This window comes from Microcaecilia unicolor, chromosome 2 (genome assembly GCF_901765095.1).
Source record: "Microcaecilia unicolor chromosome 2, aMicUni1.1, whole genome shotgun sequence".
Taxonomy (NCBI): domain Eukaryota; kingdom Metazoa; phylum Chordata; class Amphibia; order Gymnophiona; family Siphonopidae; genus Microcaecilia; species Microcaecilia unicolor.
Window position 1 is genome coordinate 157,410,127 of NC_044032.1, and position 20,420 is coordinate 157,430,546.

Below are 20,420 nucleotides of genomic sequence, written 5' to 3' on the forward strand. Positions count from 1 at the left end.
CTCGAGTTCACTTAGATCCCTAGAGGGGGGCTTGTGTCCTTCCATATACGTCACCCTTTCTAACTGGGATAGTATGTTTCCACATGGACGTACTGTACTTTCTTGTCTGTCCCCTATAGTGCACAATCCATTATTTTACCCAGGTACAATAAAGGGAATTTTCACAAGATGGTACAAGGGAGGCTTACGAATGTGGGGCCAACTGTTTGAAGGGGACTCTTTGTTGTTGTACCCAGAGGCTCTTGAGAGATTCCCGATAATTGGGTCTGACCGGTATGCCTACCTTCAGTTATCCACCTTTCTTAAGACACGGGCAGTTCGGGAGGTGGTGACCCGGGAAAAATCCACCCTTGAAGCCATTTGTGAGGGGCCACCCAAGACGAGTGGGCTGGTCTCACGTCTCTACCACATTGTTAATAGGCAGTCCCAGAACTACACACTTCATAGGAAGGGATGGCAAGGGGAGTTGGGGTTGACAATGGAGGAGGCAACGTGGGAGAGACTGGAGCGGGATGTGGTGGGAGTGTCGTCTCATGTGCCTTTCAAGGAGAATGCGGTGAAGGTGTTGTATCGATGGTACTTGACGCCTGAGCGCCTTCAGTGCATTTTCCCCACTATGACGGGGCTGTGCTGGAGGGGTTGTGGTGTAAAGGGCACAGCGGGACACATATGGTGGACTTGTAGGAAGGTCAGTGCCTTTTGGAGGTCTGTACGCAGCAGGCTGCAGAGGTGGACGGGCAGCCCACTACCTTGGAGCCCGACCTTTTTCCTATTTCTGGCGGGAGTTGCAAGTCGCCCTCAGACCCAGCAAATTTTTCTGAGGCAGGCTATATGCGCTGCTAGAGTTGTAATTGCTGCCCATTGGAAGCAGCCTATAACTCCACCGATAACTCAGTGGATTCAAAAACTGAGGCTTATCTGTGAGATGGAAAGATTACTAGCTGAGAGGCGCAACCACCTGAATAGATGGCACTTGATCTGGGATCCTTTTCTTCTTCATGTATAATTTGATTGCTGTTACAGGTTACGGTGATGCTTGATAGAGGGGTAGGGGTGGGTGGAGGTTTAGTGGGGAAGGGGGATGGGAATTAATATAAAAATCTACAAATATTGAAGTATTGGACTGGACATTCTGAATAGTTTACTGGGTGCACTCGTATAGTAAGATGTGTTTGGTTTGTTGGGTGTGCAGTGAGAGTTTCACCACGTGCTGTATTATTTGTAAGCCACATTACCAGAGATTGGTTCTGTATAACTGAACTGTACTATGTTGTGCATGATGTCCTATGTATTCGACTTTGTGTATTACTTATTAATAAAGACTTCATGAAAATTAAAAAAAAAAACTGCTCCTTCCCTGACTCCTCCCAACTCAAGGAAGGACTGTACCCTGTCAAGGGTAGTCAAGATTCTTGATTTCAGTGAAATATTACCAAAATATTCATGGCTTGGCAGAAAAGTAAAACACAGCAACACTTATTCAATAAAGGCTATAATCTCTAGGCACAGAATAGAGGGAAGCAACCTATATGAATAAACACCCCATATAGAACTACTTACCTTTAAATTCAGATCCATACTCATATAATCCACCAGTGAAGTGTGGCAAGGAAAATATGATTGCTCCTAGCCCAATCATGAATGCTGAAAAGGCAAGCCATCTCGGTTTGTGCCCTCTTTGGCCGTGGAAAGATACAAAAAGTGACAAAACACAGAATGAAATGTCATAGCTGGAGGACACCACGCCTGTGAGGGAGCTGTTCAAGTCGTATCTCTTCTCAATGGTGGATATACCAACGTTCACAAGGCCATTCACGATACTACCTGAAATAAAACAAAAGGAAGACATGAATACAATATTTCTCCAGGCATTATTTTCTCACATAACAATCACATATTTACCCAGTTATTAACGTATATGTTAGTGTGCATTAATATCATTAACATGCATTATTGGTAACTAGGTCCCATCTCCTAAAATTTGGACCTGTGGTTAAAATAATGCACAGTAATGGTGTCAACACATCTAGCCGATCAATTTTTGACTGGAGTCACTAAGACAAGCACTGAGTTATCATAGCTCCTATTTTTAGATAATATTTTTGCTATGCACATATAATGAAAAACTCTTCTCATGAACAATAGCGCAAAATTATTATCATTTTATTATTATTACTACTAAAACTTTATTTCTAACCCACTGTATCTGAAACACTCTAAGCAGGGAACAAAAACTACATACAAAATAATACAAACCAAAACAACATAAAATACAATAAATAACTCAACACTAATACAGTCATCTATTATCAAAAATAAACAGCATCATTAATTTAATGACCCATATACTTCAACAAAATATGGGTTTTTAATTCTTTCTTCAACTGAGCAACATTCTGCACAGAACGAAGCTCAGTATGCAAAGCATTCCATAACAGGGCCTTTAACATAAAAGATGGAAGATCTATACTCTTCCAAGTGAATCTGTCTAAATGATGGAACCTCAAGCTGCTGTTTTGGGGAAGATCTCAAAAAGCACAAAGGTTGATACATCTTAGAGTGGAACTGAGTGCTGGAGAAACACAACCATTCAATACTTCAAACATTTAAATTTTGAACTCAACACAGAACCTAATAGGAAGCCAATGCAGGGACTTCAAAATGGGAGTAATATGATCATAACGTGACTCTTGCTATAGAGTTCTGAGTAACTTGCAATGCTCTCAACAAACTACTCAGAATGCCTATAAAAAGGCTATTACAGTAGTCCATCAGAGGCCAAACCACTAACTGAACAACCTTTAGAAAATTATCTTCTGTAACAAAAGGTCTAACATGTCTAACTATTTTAAGTTTATAAAAGACCCTTGAGATCATATTCTGAACTTGTTTCTTTATTGACAAAGTTGTGTTAAGTTGAACCTCCAAATTTCTAATTTCTCTCAGTACTAGAAATTCAACTGAATTAAATCTAAATAAAGTGGGACAATCAGTATCAATAAAGCCTAATAAAAGAAGAATTTGAGCTTTTGAAATGTTTAATTTTAACTGATTATCTTCTCTCCATTGAGTGATTTTCATAAGACACAATCTCAATTTTGCGAAAGTGTCCTCAAAAAACACTTTGTCTGGCAATAAAAATTGGATGTTATTGGCATACAACTTATATTGCACTCCAAGACACTTCCAACAACATGCATAGCCATATAAGAAAAAGATTGAAAAAAGTACTGCAAACAGACAGGAGCCCTGGGGGACTCCAGTTGAACATGCAACAAATTCAGATTTCTCTAAATTATTACACAATACCTCCTACCTGATAAGAAGGTGATTCATTCATTATAGCAGTTATAAATAAGCAAATAATAAAACTAGTTATTACAATAAAAACATTTGCATAAGCCCACCTTACAAACACTATTTTGTGGACCCATTTTGCTACTCAAAGTAAAGACTACATGTACAAACTTGCATAAATTAATTTAAAAGCACCTTATTTAACACACAAGTCCCATTAATGTCAATGAGACCTTTTTACTAATTAAGCCTCTGTTTACTGAACCCTGTTAGGTGTTTCATTTATTAGATGTTAACCGTTACTGTGGAGCTCCAAAAACAGAAAGGACACAATGTTAACAGTATGTGTTAACTGTTGCATTAAACATCTAACAGGGAATTTCATGTTGGGGCAGGGAGACCACCTTGCAGTTAATGGGGGTGGTGTTAACATACACTGACTGCAAGCACAGCAAATCTGATGAGGAGAGATACATAGGTGAAACAAAAATGTATACTGTTGTTCCTGAAAGGAGGCTGAGCTTGTGAGATGCAACAACCAACATCCATCACCTGTTACAGGCTCTGCAGCTTACAATTCCTGATTCCAAGCACCAGCTAAAGCTTTGTAGTTCCCAAACTGAGGCCCAGATGCACTAAACCTAACGAGCCAGCAACGTGGTTTTTATACCAGTTCTGGCCAGTTTAGCGAACAAGGAGTAAAACGAGACATGAACAAAAGGGTTCTCCGAGCTCTTTTTCTATCACAGTAGCAGCTAATGAAAACGGAATGCAAAGCTATTATAATAAGCTAATTACTATACAAATATGCATGCAAAGCGATGCATAGCCATTTTACAAACAATGCACAGAAGAAGCTTCTACCTTTAGCGCTGAAATTTTATCAGGAGGTCTGGAGCACACGGTCCTGACAGGTCTTGCTAGTACTCCACAGCCGCAGGGTCCTCTTGTGCAGAAGATGTGAGAGCAAAGCGATATATAACTCCCTAGCAGATGTCAGCAAAGACTGCAACACATTATTGTAAGAGCCCAGTGATCTGTGCCTACAGCACACCTCGAGAAGCAAGGGGAGGATGGCGAGAGGGAGAGAGAACGAGAGCAGAAAAGTCTCTAGAGTGACCATGACTGAAAAAAAACCCTCTTGCGGGGCTAGCCCTCTCCAGCCAGGCACTCCTCTCCCAGACCGCACCTCTGTGTGCCCTGGAAGAACTAGCAAGCAAAACCTTCAGGAGCTGGAAGTGTGAACCGGCTGTATTGCTGCTGCTGAGATTACAGGGAGGTGGGGAAGAAGTGGAAGGCCTGACAGAAGCAGGGCCATTCCTCTTGTCACTGCTCTATAGGGAAGACAGGGTCAGCAAATGTTGCCCACCTGCCCTCTTGTCTCCTCCCCTCCCCTCTTTCTCTGGTGTTGTCCGTTCCTTGTGCTGCAGGCGGCTGAAGGTAAGATCTAGCAGAAGCAGAAAACAAACAAAAAAGCCAAAACTTAAGCTGCATGTATGAAGACGTCTGAAGCATGTGCAGAGCAGCCACGCTTAGTGACTGTCTGCTCTGCACATACTCAGCTGAGTGGCTTCCCCCTATCACATGCAAATGAGCCCTGTTAGCAAAAGCAGCGAGCAGCTTGCATGCAATTCCCTTTGGGAATCCCTCTGTATTTCCAAATCGGTAATGTTTACTAATTTGGAAATACAGACGGATTCTTAACGGGGACCTTTGTGCATCTGGGCCTCAATCATTTTTAAAATAACCTAGAATCCTGAGGGGACTTGCACACAATACATGGTCCATCAAATGCACCAATATGCACCTAAAAGGTAAGACAGATATGGTTCCTCTCCAAAAAAAAGTGGAAATAGAGAGGTTAACAACTATAGGCCAGTTACCTGAGTAGCAAGTACATTTAATGGAATTGATGCAATTTATGGAATCCAATGGATTACAGGATTTGAGGCAGCAGGGTTTTACCAGAAGTAAGTTCTCTCCGATAAATCTGATCAATTTCTTTGATTAGGTAAACAGAGAGCTATATCAAGGCAGAGCGCTCAATGTTATTTACCCTGTTTCCAAAAACTAAACATCCTCAGTGTGGGCCCAAAAGTGACAGGACGTGTGGAAGGCATTGAAGGATAGCCATAAATGATATTCACATCAAGGCAAAGGATAGTCCCAATGGTCTGCTGCAAGATCGGTCTTTGATTCGGTTCTTTTCAATATTTTTAGAAAGTGACATTGAAGAAGGGGAACAGAGTGTATCACAGAGTATAATCATGCCTTAAATGATAAAAGGAATGAAAACTATTTCGGCCAGACAAGTGGGATCTGCCTAACTGCTGGCAGAAGGGAAAAATTTCACTGGTCTGAAGTAGTTTAGCAGGGTTGAAAAAAATGTTGGCTTTTTTTTTTTTTTGTAGCAGATGCCAAAATCTGCAACAGTATAGACCCACTGGAATATCTGGAAGACACAAAGAAGGCTCCAGCGAAGCTTGAGGAATAGCCTAGAATTAGCAGCTAAAAGTTCAGAACGAGTAATGCAGGGTTAAGCATTTACTCCAGACTCTATATATGGCAACTAAAGTTGTGTGTGCTAATCAGTGTGCATAGCTGATTTGGGCATGATTAATGAACCAAGCAGCATCAATAACTGGCTGTTAACTAATTATTAGCATTAATTGGGAGTTACGCGCACATCGTATTCTATAACGATGTGAACTTAACTCCTATAAGACATCATTTCAAGGGGGCATGTTTAGGAAGCATTTCAGGGGCGTTCCTATGAGTTACGTGCATTTTATAGAATACACCCAATCCACGCCTAATTTAGGTGCCAGCATTTACACCTGGTTTCAGCAGGAGTAAATGCAGGTGACTTAACTTAGGTGCAGATTAGGCGCCTAGGAACTATTCTATAAAATGTGGATACCCTTTATAGAACAGCGATCAATGCATAATTTTTTCTGTGCTAATTTTTCAGCGTAATTTACGGAATCTAATCCTTAAGGTGCAAAACTCCAAGGTGGTACAGTATAGGGAGAGAGAAGTTCTGGACTTGGGATGATCATATCTGATGTTCTATAGGTGGCCAATAAGTTAGGAAAGATGAAAGCAAAAGCCAGAAAAAAAGCTTCAGTGTACTGGGAGAATAATATCCAGCACAGAAATGACAGTGCCTCTGAATAAATTTCTGATGATACCTCACTGGGGGCCCTTTTACTAAGGCACGGTAGGCCTAACATGGGCCTACCACATGCTAAAAGGGCACTACTGCGGGATGAACTGAGGTGTCCCGTGGTAGTTTTCTGCTTAGGGCATGCTAAACCCACACTGGAAAATATTTTTTATTTTCCAGCGCAGGAGGCGTGCTCATGAGCGGAGAGTAAGTGTGCCTGAGCTAACTGGGTAGTGTAGACATATTATTGCGCACCACCCGATTAGCATGGAAGTAGCGAGGAGGTAAATAGGTGGTAGTAAGAGCTTCTGCGGTAATGGCCACGTATTAATGGGGAAATTAGCGTATGTCCATTACAATAAGGCAGCCATTTTACCACCATGCTAAACGTGATTGCAGTGCATGGAAAACCCATACGCTGACACCAGCGGCAGTCACTCTTTAGTGTGGCTTGGTAAAAGGATCCCTTGGAGTCCTTTGTGCAATTCTGGACATTACACCTTTGAAAAAGACAAATCAGATGAATTCAATTGAGACAGTGACAACTAAAATGGCCACCTGTGCTCTGGTTTATAATGAATGCCTTTATTCATTGTGTACTCATTTTACAGCTACTGAGTCATTTGACAGAGTTTAATTATCTGATGTTTCCTCCATCAATAATCCAAAGTATATCCTTACTAACTAAATGTTCTACTGCCTCACTATTATAAATGGAATAACTTCATTTGAGCACCTAGAATAAAATAAACAGGAAAAAAGGAACATGAAAGCCCAGTGGAGGAGTAACCTAATGGTCAGAGCCGCAGGCTAAAAACCAGGGCAGCCAGGTTCATGTGCCACTACCTCTCCGTGTGATCTTGGCAAGTCTCTTAATCCCTCACTGCCTCACAGACCGAAATGCAAAGGCACTTATTCAGTTAGCAGCGCCTGCTAACCAGATAAGTGCCAACAAGTGGGATATGGAGGAACGAGGAGGCTCGAGAGGGAGGGTAGAGAAAGGAAGGAGTCTTTTCCCTGGGGGATTGGAGAAAAGGAAAAGACTACAATTCCCAGCAGCCCTGAGTAGGCCCCATGGTAGAAACAGGGACTTCAATCCCCAACAGCCCCCAGAGGAGGTCAGGAGAAGGGCAAGAGAAGAGAGTTGGAAAAACCTGTCCCTGAGAGCCAGGATGAGGGAAGGCGTTCTGAACCTGCCCAATCAAGTAAGTGGAGAGCAGCTGAGCAATGGGTGTGGGGAGGAACCTATGGACTGGAAAGGGGAAGAAAAGGGGGAGGAACTAGAGCAAGAGAAGCCGATGGAGATTGCTGTCCTGACTAAACTGTAAGGAAAGGAGGTGAAACAGGAGAGGGCTGCTCGGGAGGAGAGCATGGTAGAAGAAGGGAAAAGGTGGCTATCCCACGAGGGGAGCTGAGAGAACAGGTTTCCACGGAAGGGTCATGCGGGTGGTGGTCAGGGTATAATGCTGGCCTGGTTGGGGAGGGACCCTTGCCACTCTTCCTAGGTTGATTTCTTTTGAAAGGGAGAGAGGAGGAGTGGTGGTTTTGGGCATAACTGCTTACATGAACTGCTGGGGAGTTTGAACCCTTTTTGATCTACCGTGTTTGGAGCATTACTTTGCATAACTGCTATACATGAACTGCTGGGAGTTTGAACCCTTTCTGAACTGCTGTGTTTGGGGAATTGTTTTGCCTAACTGCTGACATGAACTGCTGGGGAGGGTTTGAACCCTTTCTGGAGCTACCATGTTTGGAGAATTACTTTGCAAACCTGCTATACATGAACTGCTGGGAGTTTGAGCCCTTCTTGAGCTACTTTGTTTGAAGAATTGCTTTGCATAATTGCTTTATATGAACTGCTGAGATTTTGGAACTTTTTGGGGGGGTTTTGTTTTGTTTTGAATACTATGCGGTTGAACTGCTATGCTTCTTGAGAAATGCTGTGGTGGGAACTACCTTTGGAGGAGCAGTTGACACAAAGGGATTACAATAAAGTATAATGATCTGACCTTGTGGATTGCCGTGTGCTCTTTAGCAGTGGATTACAGCACACAGCTCAGCTAAAGGGCCGAGGGACTCAAGAGTCTCCCACTGCAGGAGACTTTTCCAAGAGTCTCCCGGTGCAGGAGACTTTTCCAAGAGTCTCCCGATGCAGGAGACCTTACAATATTAAGACCTTTGTGGGACAGGGTCATACCTACTGTACCTGAATTTAACTCACCTTGAGCTACTACTGAAAACGTCATGAGCTACATCCAAAATATCTCTTCCCTTTCTGTATAACTGACATCTAAAATAATAATGTCCCATTGCTAAAATAAACATTTTGAGAATATTGTATAAAGTGTGTACTCTGGGCCTGATGCTGAAAGCTCCAGCACTGAAGCGAACAGCGCCACGAGAACAGCACAGAAACGTAGCCCTCCAATGCTCAAAACTAATGGCATTAAAATGATATGTTTGCTGTAAAAGCAAAAGCAAGGGGGAGAAATGTGCTTGGCGCATGTGCAGATGAGCTTGGCAGTAAAAGCAGCTCTTATGTGCATACGCCAGGCAAACTCGAAAGTGAAGCATATATCAGCACCACTCTTCAGTGCCTTAAATATAAGCATCTCAAATTTTTTTTCACTTGAAAGATTTATATTTAAGCGCATAAAAAAGGTGCCAAAGTGCGCTTTGACATTTGAGTTTACTCAGACTCTCACAATTTTGTTTTTCAGTACCGGCGCTTGGATGCTTGCACGGGCTTCCTTCTGCTTCCAAAACAAATGAAAACTAGCAAATTTTATAGAGAAAAATCTCAAGAAATTCTCTCTACAAACCCCCCAAATGCCAGCTCTTGAGTTGGTGTTAAATTTCCAGCGGTAAGAGCAGGGTTCGCTTGTGCGCTGTTCGCTGAGCGTTGGGAGGGAAAAGCAAATGACCTCATTTACATCTATCTGACTACATTTGAATATAATTTCTGGCCATCTCAGGGGCACATGCTGTTTCCAGCATTACAGCCCTCTGAGCTCTGTGCAAATTAGTGCCGGCATTAGGTTTTGAGCATCAGGTACTCTGTTAGGCAGACATCATCAGGGCTGTTTTGGATTAAGACCTCTTTGTCTGAATGTAAAAATAGGTTTGACAACAGAGGTAAATGACAACATGCAACCGTTTATAATTCTCACAAAGAGGAAACCAGTGAACAATGCAATCCATTATGTAGAACTAGAGAATCAGAAGAAAGAAGAAATCCATTCCTTAATTGTGGTAACAATTACACAACAATAAGATAGGTAACTGGATATATTTCTTCAGAGATTAAATTCTACCTCCAAACGGCCAGAATTGCTGTCAAACTGGGTCAGGTCACAGGTCTAACAGGCCCAGCTTTCTGTCTCTAAGAGTGCCAAACTCCAGGAAAGATTTTACAAAAAGGGCACACTCAGCATTAGTAATTTGCCATTATATCCTTTCAGTTTTCTGTAGTCACTAGGGAAAAAGGCCAGTTTCTGAAACCAATGAAACGGGCGCTAGCAAGGTTTTCCTCGGAGTGTGTATGTTTGAGAGAGTGTGTGTCAGAGTGACTGTGTGAGAGAGAGTGAATATGCGAGTGTGTGTGTGTGACAGAGAGAGAGAGAGAGAGACTGGGTGCGACTGTGTCTGTGAGAGAGTGTGTGTGTGAGAATGAGAGTGTATGTGTGAGAATGAGAGTATGTGCCATGGGCCCCCTCCCTCCCTTCCTCCCAGTTCCAGTGTCCCCTCTCCCTCCCTCCGAGTTCCAGGGTCATCCCCTCCCTCTCTCCCCTCCAAGTTCCAGGGTCGTCCCCCCCTCCCTCCCTCTGAGCTTCAGGGTTGTCGTCCCCCCCTCCCTCTGAGTTCCATGGTCGTTCCCTCCCTCCCTCCGAGTTCCAGGGGACCAAGTTTCAGGTTCCCCCCTCCCTCCCTCCCTCCGAGTTTCAGGTTCCCTCCTCTCTCCCTCCTTCCCTCCGAGTTTCAGGTTCCCCCCTCTCTCCCTCCTTCCCTCCGAGTTTCAGGTTCCCCCCTCTCTCCCTCCTTCCCTCCGAGTTTCAGGTTCCCCCCTCCCTCCCTCCAACCCAGTTCCAGGATCCCCCCCCCTCGGAACGCGACGTCACACACATGAGGGTGTCGTCATCCCTCCCTTCCTCCCTTCCAGTTCCAGGCCCCCTATCTCCAAATTTTAAAAGTCATCTTCACTTACGAAGTCGGGTTTACGGCGGCCGGCAGCAGCGGAAAAAGGCGTGCAGGCTTGGCCCTTCTCTCTCTCTTAGCTCTGGTCCCGCCGTCATTTCCTGTTTCCGCAAGGGCAGGACCAGAGCTGAGAGAGAGAAGGGTCAAGCCTGCACGCCTGTTACCGCTGCTGCTGTCGGCCGCCGTAAACCCGACTTCATAAGTGAAGTTGACTTTTAAAATTTGGAGGTAGGAGGCCTGGAACTGGGAGGGAGGGAGGAAGGAAGGGATGACGACACCCTCATGCGTGTGACGTCGCGTTCCATTGCCTGGCAACTCTGCAGCGTTCCCTTCCAGTGATTGGTCTTTACTTACATGGAAGTACGTGACGTCATTTCAGGAGATGGATACAGCAGGAGCAAGAATGCTTCAAGGCTTCACTTTCTCAGCTTCAGAACGTTGGAGGTGCTTTTTATTATATAGGATGATTTAGATGATAAATAACTATCTGCATTACAATTATATTGACTGAAACTTCACTCACTTTACCCAAACAATTTTTCAAAATGTAAAATATGATTAGGTTACTTAACTCAGATTTCCTCAACACAGAAACATGAATTAGCACTTACTGAATCTAATATGCATTAGCAAAATTATACCTGTAAAACTCTGAGCAGAAACTCTGGGGAAAGCTGGGAAGGGAAGAGATGAGCGGGGGGGGGGGGGGAAGAGTACCCTTTGCTGATGTTAGCAGGTGCAAGCTCTTTGCAACTCCTCTCCGTGCAAGACTGCACTGGCTCCCAATTTCAAAGCCAGACTTTAATCCACAAGATAATACACGGAGAATCTCCAAACTATATGATAAATCTGGTCGACCTTCCAGCAAGAAACATGTCTGTATCCTCACGAAAGTACCTCAACCTGCACTACCCCAGCTGTAAAGGTCTCAAGTACCATTATTATGGATCCAATTTCTCCTTCCTGGGCAGCCATCTATGGAACGCTCTCCCTAGACCTATCCGAGCAATCCATGAACACCTACCATTCAGAAAAGCCCTCAAAAACCCATCTATTCAAACAAGCCTACCCAAAAGACCCAGATTAATCTCATGAACCCATCTACCTTACATATACTGAAGAGAAAATGACATTGATCCAGAATCTATCTCCCACCTTACCCTCCTCTCTCTATCACCTGTCTCTACCTACCTACCCATCCATCCTTCTATTATGTTATACTTAATTTCCTACTTTACATAACAAAATTCTGTGTTACCTATTACTATGTAAGCCGCATTGAGCCTGCTTTTAGTGGAAAAGTGCGGGATACAAATATAATAAATAAATAAATAAATTATACCGAAGCTCAGTTTTAAAGTATCGCTATAAATTCAATATAACTGACTGGACTTTTTGATTTCAACTACAAAGCCCGTGACATCGTTTTGTTTTGTTTTAAGAAACTGACAAATATTTAGCATCAAAGAAAACATATTAGGACACTTTTTTTTATTTGTTTATGAGGTGCATATTGAGGGTCATTTTGGGATGAGCTACATATACGATACCAGTCAGTCAAAATGTTAGTGAAATTATTTATATGTTCACAGTTTCTACCTCATCTTGGACTCCAATCTTTTTAGTCCTGTCCAAAGTGAAATAACCACATTATCCCCTTGATTCTATAAAGGTCACCAAAAGTTGCGCATGCAAATTTAGGCACATTCCCGATTTGTACCCGCAATTTAATAGAATGAGCCAATTAGGGCCAATAATTGGCTTTTTAACAAGTAATTATTGACACTAATTAGATTTAATTGGGACCAAAGAACGTAAAGATAGGCGCAGAATCGATGCCTAAAATTTACATGAGGTCAAAAAAAGGGGACATGGAAATGGGAGGGTCATGGGAGTTTCAGGGTAGAACAGGGGCATAGTTTCAAGTTATGTGTGTAGTTACAGAATAATGATGGTCCATGTGTAAATTTAGATGTGTGCATTTGCACTACATTTTCGTTGGTGCAAATGGCCACGCCTAAATTTACACACAACTCCGCTTAAGTGTCTATTCTATAAACCATGCCGAACTTCAGGCGTAGCTTATAGAATACTGTATACGTGAGTATTTTTCTGTGCCGATCTTTTTTTTTTTAGGCGCCATATATAGAATCTAGCCCCATATGTAAGACCTTGGACAATTTTGTGGTTCCATTGTGGGAAAACCCTTGCTAAGTGGGATGCTTAGATGCCTAAATTTGCAATTAAAAAAAAAAATAAAAAAAGATACCAGGACTGGACTGGAATTCTTGTAACAATTTGTACAGGGCTGGTGCTAGGGTCTCTAGCGCTACCCTGCAAACTATCAGTTGGTGCCCCCCTCCCCCGAGCCAGCATCTCCTTTCTCTCTTCTCCCTCCCACCTTCTCCCACCCTTTTTCAGCCCAATGCCTTAAAAGGTGACCAACAAAAGTTTGTTTGTTTTTTACTCAACAGCTTTTTATTTGAAAGCTTCCCATATGCAGATATAAATAATCATGAAATAAAATTGAATATCACTAAAACTGCTTAAAAAATTATTGTAGCTGGTAGACGCAGCACTAATAAAGGCTATATTTTGTGCTCATTCTTCTACACTATTCTATACAATACAGTAATATATGGGCAAATTTCAGTGAGGATATCCTGTTCACTGATGGGTTCATCTTAACTGTTGTTGTAATCTGGCTTGGGAAGCCTGGTGTTATGAAGATTGGAAATAAAGTTAAACTCTCCTTTCATTGGGGCATATGGAATTACATCTTCACCTTATCTCTTTTGTACAAATGGATTATTCTGTTTTCAGCATGTTTCAGGGACAAGTGGTTTTCATAACTCAACATAATAAAAATAAATATTTTCTTTCATGCAGATCTCTCATTTGTTTTAACATAATTAAATGGGCTAAAAGCCCCTAATGCAGTCCATTGGTTTTCTTACATTTTGTCCTTGTGATGACTTATACTGTGCCAAAACCTGCACCATCACCCTACCGCCGCAGTAATGCCACCATCCCCCTCCCGCATACCACAGTCCTACCTGGTGGTGTAGTGGCCTCTGTGGCTGCGTGGGCAGGAAAGAATCCCACTCTTTCCTGCCCGCTGCTCCGTCTCTCTCTGCTTTGCTCTTCTGTGTTGCGGGCTGTGCCGCCGTGTTTTCCCAAAATGGCTACCGAGACTCCCGCCGGAAGCCTCGGAAGTCATTTTTAAAATACGGCAGGGCCATCCGCGGCACAGAAGAGCAAAACGGAGATGGAGTAGCAGGAGAGAGTGGGATTCTTTCCTGCCCCCTAGCCAAGAGGCCACCACACCACCAGGGCAGCCTTCAAAGATCATGGTAGGTCTTGGGAGGGCTGTAATGTGGAGCAACAGTGGGCAGTGGAGTGTAGCGCATGGGCAAGCGGACAGTTTCTGGCGTCCTGCAGCCTGCAGCAATCAGCAATTTTTGTGGAAATGAGCTCCATGGGCATAATTTGACCCAGATGTTCAATGCCAGGCCTAATCTGGGCACCAACACTCAGTAACTGGGTCTTGTCTGGAAGCCTTTTTGCTATCCTGACTTTATCCAGGCACTTGCCTGGTAAGTGGACTGACAATCACCATTAACTAGGTAAATCCCAGCTCTGCCTAGACTCCACCCCAGACTGCCCTGACACATTGCAGCACTGGTTATGTGCTGCTGAAAATCCAGCGATCACCTGGTCAGCACAATTTAACCAAACAGGATCCTCTCCTACCCGGTTAAGTCATTTTAATTATCAGGCCCAAAATGTTCATCTGTGTACGTCTTTGTATTTTTCATGTATTTGCATTTTATGATGTATAACTGATGATGTATTGCTATTTATTGTAATATTTTCATTTCTTGTAAACTATTTTGGGTTAGACCATGTCCAATGAAGGCTGAATAGAAATGTAACCACCACCAAACCTTTCACTCCAATCCTCACCACACTGCCCTCTGTTCCAAGCTCACTTAACATTCTCTTGCCTCACTTGTAAACTACTGCAGGCATCTACATCCCTCTCAGTAAAAGAAATAGTTCCTCATATTTCTTCTTATCCTCCCCTCCCTCCCTCCAACCACATTCCTTGACTTGTTCCTAAACATACTTTCATACTTACTGAACCCTCCTGTATATCTGAATGTTTTGATCGTGTCACTGCTTTCTGTTCTTTCTTACAGAACACTTACATTAGCTGAAGTCTTACTGCATAATGTTTATGTTGCAAATCCTGTGCCAGTTTAGTAACCTTTCGCTGAACCATTACCATATTTTCACTGTCTTTATGAAGATATGGCCTCCAGAACAGAACAAAAGAGTCTCAGTAATAACCTATATAAAAGGCACTATTGTTTCCTTTTTGCTCCTGGCAAAACCTGGAATACTGTTAGTGTCCTCTGCTGTTTTATTTCACTGACCAGCAAACATCAGATCACATAACATGTTTCTTCCTAGATCCCTTTCCTGTGTAGTTACTGCCTGTTCTTCTCCTTATACCTGATGAGTGGTTAATGGGTTTCTGTGCTCCAAGATACATCATGTTACACCTCTTTTTGCACTGAAGTACAGCTTCTTAATCATTTGACCATTCTTCCATATCTTTCAATTCATTTCAATTTTCCACCCCTCCTGCAGTGCCTTTCATGTTACTGATATTTGTCTCATCTGAATACAAGCCCCTTTGGAATGCTGCTAATGATATTGAAAAGAATTAACCAGCACCCCACTGAACACTTTATCTTCAAAATAGACTCCATTTACCACCATTTTCCACATTCTGCTGTCAAACTGGTAACCTGCCCAGCTCTCTGTCCTCCATTACCCCAGGTACAAAAACTCAGATTGTGAGCCCTCTAGGGACAGAGAAAGTACCCGAGTAAAATGTGTACAGCGTTGTGTATGTCTAATAGCGCTATAGAAATGATTAGTAGTAGTAGTATTCGTATACTGGCTAATTTGCTTACCATTCTGTGCATGATGGCATCAAAAGACCAAAGTCCAAACAGACAACATTCACTACACCTCCCTGAATACTCCAATGAAGTGACAGAAGAGGTGGCTCAATCATGCAGTCTGACATCCTGTAAACAAAATTGTTGTAAAATTATTCAATAAAGGCGTTTAATGCAAAGGTACTGCTCCAAGAACCAAGTACTGGAGAGAGTACAAATTGCTGCAACTATTATAATGTGCATTGTCCATAAAACATAGATAAACCATATATTAAAGATTTTATCTATGCTTTATGGACAAAGGTATGTCTTAATACAGCATTTTGTACTCTTGATTCTTGTTGGAGCAGTACCTTTGCATTAAACGCTTTTATTAAATAATTTTCCTGTTCCTCCTGGATCACCACCTCTTTTTTTTTTCCAGTGTCATCCTGTGCGCTACAGTGGGAGGCGGGGATAGTGCTGGGCAGACTTGTACGGTCTGTGCCCTGAAAAAGACAGGTACAAATCAAGGTAAGGTATACACAAAAAAGTGGCACATTTCTTGGGCAGACTGGATGGACCGTGCAGGTCTTTTTCTGCCGTCATCTACTATGTTACTATCCAGCTTATAATCGAACGAGAATAACGCCCAAGTTCCGACCTAAATCGGGAGATGGGCGTTCTTCTCACAAAAACAAATAAAGCGGCATAATCGAAAGCCGAACTTTGGACGCTTTCAACTGCACTCCGTCGCGGATGCGGACAAAGTTGACGGGGGAGTGTCGGAGGCGTGGTGAAGGCGGAACTGGGGCGTGGTTATCACCCGAACAGAGATGGGCGCCCTTCGCCGATAATGGATGCGTTTGTAGCTAGAATTTAGGGCACTTTTCCTGGACCCTGTTTTTTGACGAATAAGGCCCCAAAAAGTGCCCTAAATGACCAGATGACCCCCAGAGGGAGTCGGGGATGACCTCCCCTGACTCCCCCAGTGGTCACTAACCCCCTCCCACCACAACAAATGATGTTTCACAACTTTTTACTTTCACCCTCAAATGTCATACCCTCCTCCCAAGCAGCAGTATGCAGGTCCCTGGAACAGTTGTTAGGGGGTGCAGTGGACGTCAGGCAGGTGGACCCAGGCCCATCCCCCCCCTACCTGTTACAATTGTGCTGCTTAATGCTACTAGTCGTCCAACCCCCCCAAACCCCCTGTACCCACATGTAGGTGCCCCCCTTCACCGCTTAGGGCTATAGTACTGGTGTAGACTTGTGGGCAGTGGGTTTTGAGGGGGATTTGGGGGGCTCAACACCCAAGGGAAGGGTGCTATGCACCTGGGAGCTCTTTTACCTTTTTTTTTGTTTTTGTAAAAGTGCCCCCTAGGGTGCCCGGTTGGTGTCCTGGCATGTGAGGGGGACCAGTGCACTATGAATCCTGGCCCCTCCCACGAACAAATGCCTTGCATTTATTCGTTTTTGAGCTGGGCGATTTCATTTTCCATTATCGGTGAAAAGCAAAAACGCCCAGCTCACACCTTGGCGAATAAAGCATGGGCGTCTATTTTTTTTTAAAAATACGGTTCACTCCGCCCCTTCACGGACCCGTTCTCGGAGATTAACGCCCATGGAGATAGGCGTTTCTGGTCGATTATGCCCCTCTAAGTTACTTGTTTCAAGGTGCTTCCCTATCCTTCTCTTTAAATAGAACTTCTTTAGTTTAGGCCACCACCAAAGTTAGACAGAGGGGCCTGCAGTTGTAGTCACACTCTACAACATGGGATCAAAGAGGAGGGAGACATCTCTCTCCCTCCGGTTTCTCAAATCTGTCTGCTCTCTAAAGAAACAGTGAACCGTTACTGAGGATACGTCAGCACTTTCCCCGAGTTCTCTCTCTGTATCCTCAGGTGTTCGACATCAGGTCCACTTTCATCACCCAATTCTCTATCAAAATGTCTACCAATAATACTGATGGTATCTCCTATACTTACATCTTTATTAGTAAACTATGGGCCATACAAAATTAAAAGGTTTGTGGTTTTTTTAAATAAATTTTGTTCCATCTCTAAAGCTTTAAATTCCCTAATGGATAACCCCTATACCCAGACAACATGTACATAGCTCACCCTGAACATTTATATTATGTTCTGTTTGCCTCTCATCTCCTTTGACTTGTTTCATTTTTTTCTATCCCTTTCACTTTATCGATACTCTTTCATTCATTCTGCATCTCGCCTATCTTATAAACTTTAGCTCCCTTTGTCCTATCTTAATTTTTTCTTGGGGGGGGGGGGGGATGGATTTCTACTTTTATAGCTCTAAAATCATATTTTGTTCCATCTCTTTTCTGCCCCTCACTTTTTTGCCTATTTATTTATTCATTTAAAATATTTACAGACTGGCAGATTTAGGCAGTTTACAATTAGCTCTACATTTCAATTAAAATTTTAATTGCGATTTTAATTGCAATTAATCACACGATTAAAGGTATGTTCCCCCCTCCCCTTGCATCTCCTTGTGACTCTAGGCAAGCCACTAACGGGCCCTTTTACTAAGCCAAGTAGGCACTTACATGCGCCCAACGTGCGCCAAATTGGAGTTACCGCCCGGTTACCGCGTGGCCCTTTCAGTAATGTCAAATTTTGGCATGCATCCGCTACGCAAGTCTGAAAATTATTTTTTATTTTCTGGCGCATGGCAGCTACGTGCTTCAAGTGGCATTTGACACATGTAGACCATTACCGCCCGGTTACCGTGTGAAACCTTACTGCTAGCTTGCGGTAAGGTCTCGTACCCAAAATAGACACGTGACAATTTTCATTTTGCCACACGTCCATTTTCAGCAAAAAAAAAAAATAGGTGCACTAAAAAATAATTCTATGCACGCCCAAAACATGCGTCTATACTAGCAGTGGCCATTTTTCAGTGCACCTTAGTAAAAGGACCCCTTAAACCCTCCATTTCCCAAAGTCACAAGGAGCTGCAGTGGGAAAAAACATGCCTTTAATCACACAATTAAACGCGATTACAAATATTAATCAAAAAGTAATGTAGAGGTAAGAAATACAAAATACAAATTGACAAATTACAAATTAAAGAATCTAAAACAACATGTAGAATAGCAGTTATATACAGCCTCACAGTTCACAGCCTACTTCAGAAATGCAGCCCTGCTTACAATATGTATTTACTCTTGACGTATGCCCTTGGGTTCCATTCTTAAGACTGACTCATCCTGTTACAAAGGATCTGAATTCACATGACCGCCCAAAAACAGATATACTCACCCACACCATTACATCAGATATAGCTTTGATTTTCAAACTCAAACCAGTCTGTCTTTCAGGATATCCGCAAAGAATATGCATATGCTAGATTTGCACACATTCATCTAACCCAAGGGTTTCTCAGTCCAGTCCTGGAATACACCCAACCAGTCAATCTATGCAACAGGATTTGCAAAGGAGAAAATACATGCAAATACCAACCTGAAAACTTAATTGGCTGTGTCCCAAGGACTACGTTGGGAACCACTCACCAATCTTTCTGTCATTATGACTGCAATTTACACAGCCACAGACACCTAATGATGGTTCTATGCACCTGGTGGAAGCTCTAGTCTCTATTTGGGAAGCTCTCTGCTAGGATTTGCTTAAGTATTAGACCCAATATATAATTCAAGGAAGCCTCAAAGACAAGACAGTGAAGGCAACACCCTGTGGAAAGGCCCAGCCATGCCCCTGCATCCTCCCTCAATTGCCTCCAATTTTCTAGTGCAATTCGACCTAACAGAGGCACACATTTTTCACACCACTAGACTGGTCCTCGTGATGAGACATGACATCAGGGTGCAGTTAGAGGAAGTACTGGGGGTGCAGCCTATTGTAACTTAAGGCTCACCTACACAGCACCATTCTTCTCATACGAGACAATGTCTATCACTGCTGCAGAGAGCTATAAGATTACGGCTTCCTGGACTATTTCCATGCCACCCCCCCCCCCCCCCCCCCCCCCAGCAGCTTCTTACATGCTGTTCTGGATTCTGTTATTCCATATAAATCACCTGAATTACAGTTGCACTTTCAGGTAGAACACTTTGACTCTGCCGATTTCACCCCGCCTGTTTGACCCTAACCCCACCAACTTGACCCCAGATGATTTAACCCCTCATTTAATAATCAGTTTAACAAAAAGAATAATTTTTTACATTTAATTTTATTTTTACATTCAATTAAACTTCCTAATGGCCTAATGTGGGTCTCCTTTATTTGCAATACCACGGAGAAATTCAAATTCGTGCAGTTGTTACAATCTGACCAATCATAGAAGTCTCTGGTCACTTTGTTTTCAATACGAAGAAAAAGAAAGAAATATCTTCAAACAGTGCTGCTGCATAGTAATGGTATACAAACATTATATATGTATATTGAAAGCCCTTGTATAACAAACAACCAAACGGCACTGTTGCATTATAAGGTAGTGGCGTATCTACAGGGGGCCTTGGGGGCCTAGGACCCCCAAACCTGGTGGCCAATCAAGTGCCGTTTTGTCCCTGCATGTGGAGTGAGCTGTGGGGACTACGATTTGTAGGATTGTCCAGTGGCTTTAGCGGGATATGCTGAGGGTCCCCCCGTTTGTTTCCCCTGAAGAAGCCTCGGTTGTGGGCGAAACGGGACCGTTGGGCAGGGCAGCCCGATTGCAACCGCATTAAAGCTAAGTGGCACTGAGCTTCACTTTTGTGGACATATCACGTTTGATGTTTATAAATTTAAAAAAAATTTTTAAATAATTGGCACAGTGGAGGAAGGTGGGTA

At 43.0% G+C, this 20,420-nt stretch overlaps 1 protein-coding gene across 1 annotated transcript in view; it reads right to left on the reverse strand.

The window, feature by feature from the left end:
* Window positions 1-20,420, reverse strand: part of SLCO4C1 (solute carrier organic anion transporter family member 4C1) — a 174,391-nt gene that overhangs the window by 140,923 nt on the left and 13,048 nt on the right. The window contains exon 2 of the mRNA XM_030193420.1: window positions 1,561-1,824. Coding sequence (XP_030049280.1) covers window positions 1,561-1,824 — 264 coding nt within the window. The remainder of the gene's footprint in view (window positions 1-1,560; window positions 1,825-20,420) is intronic.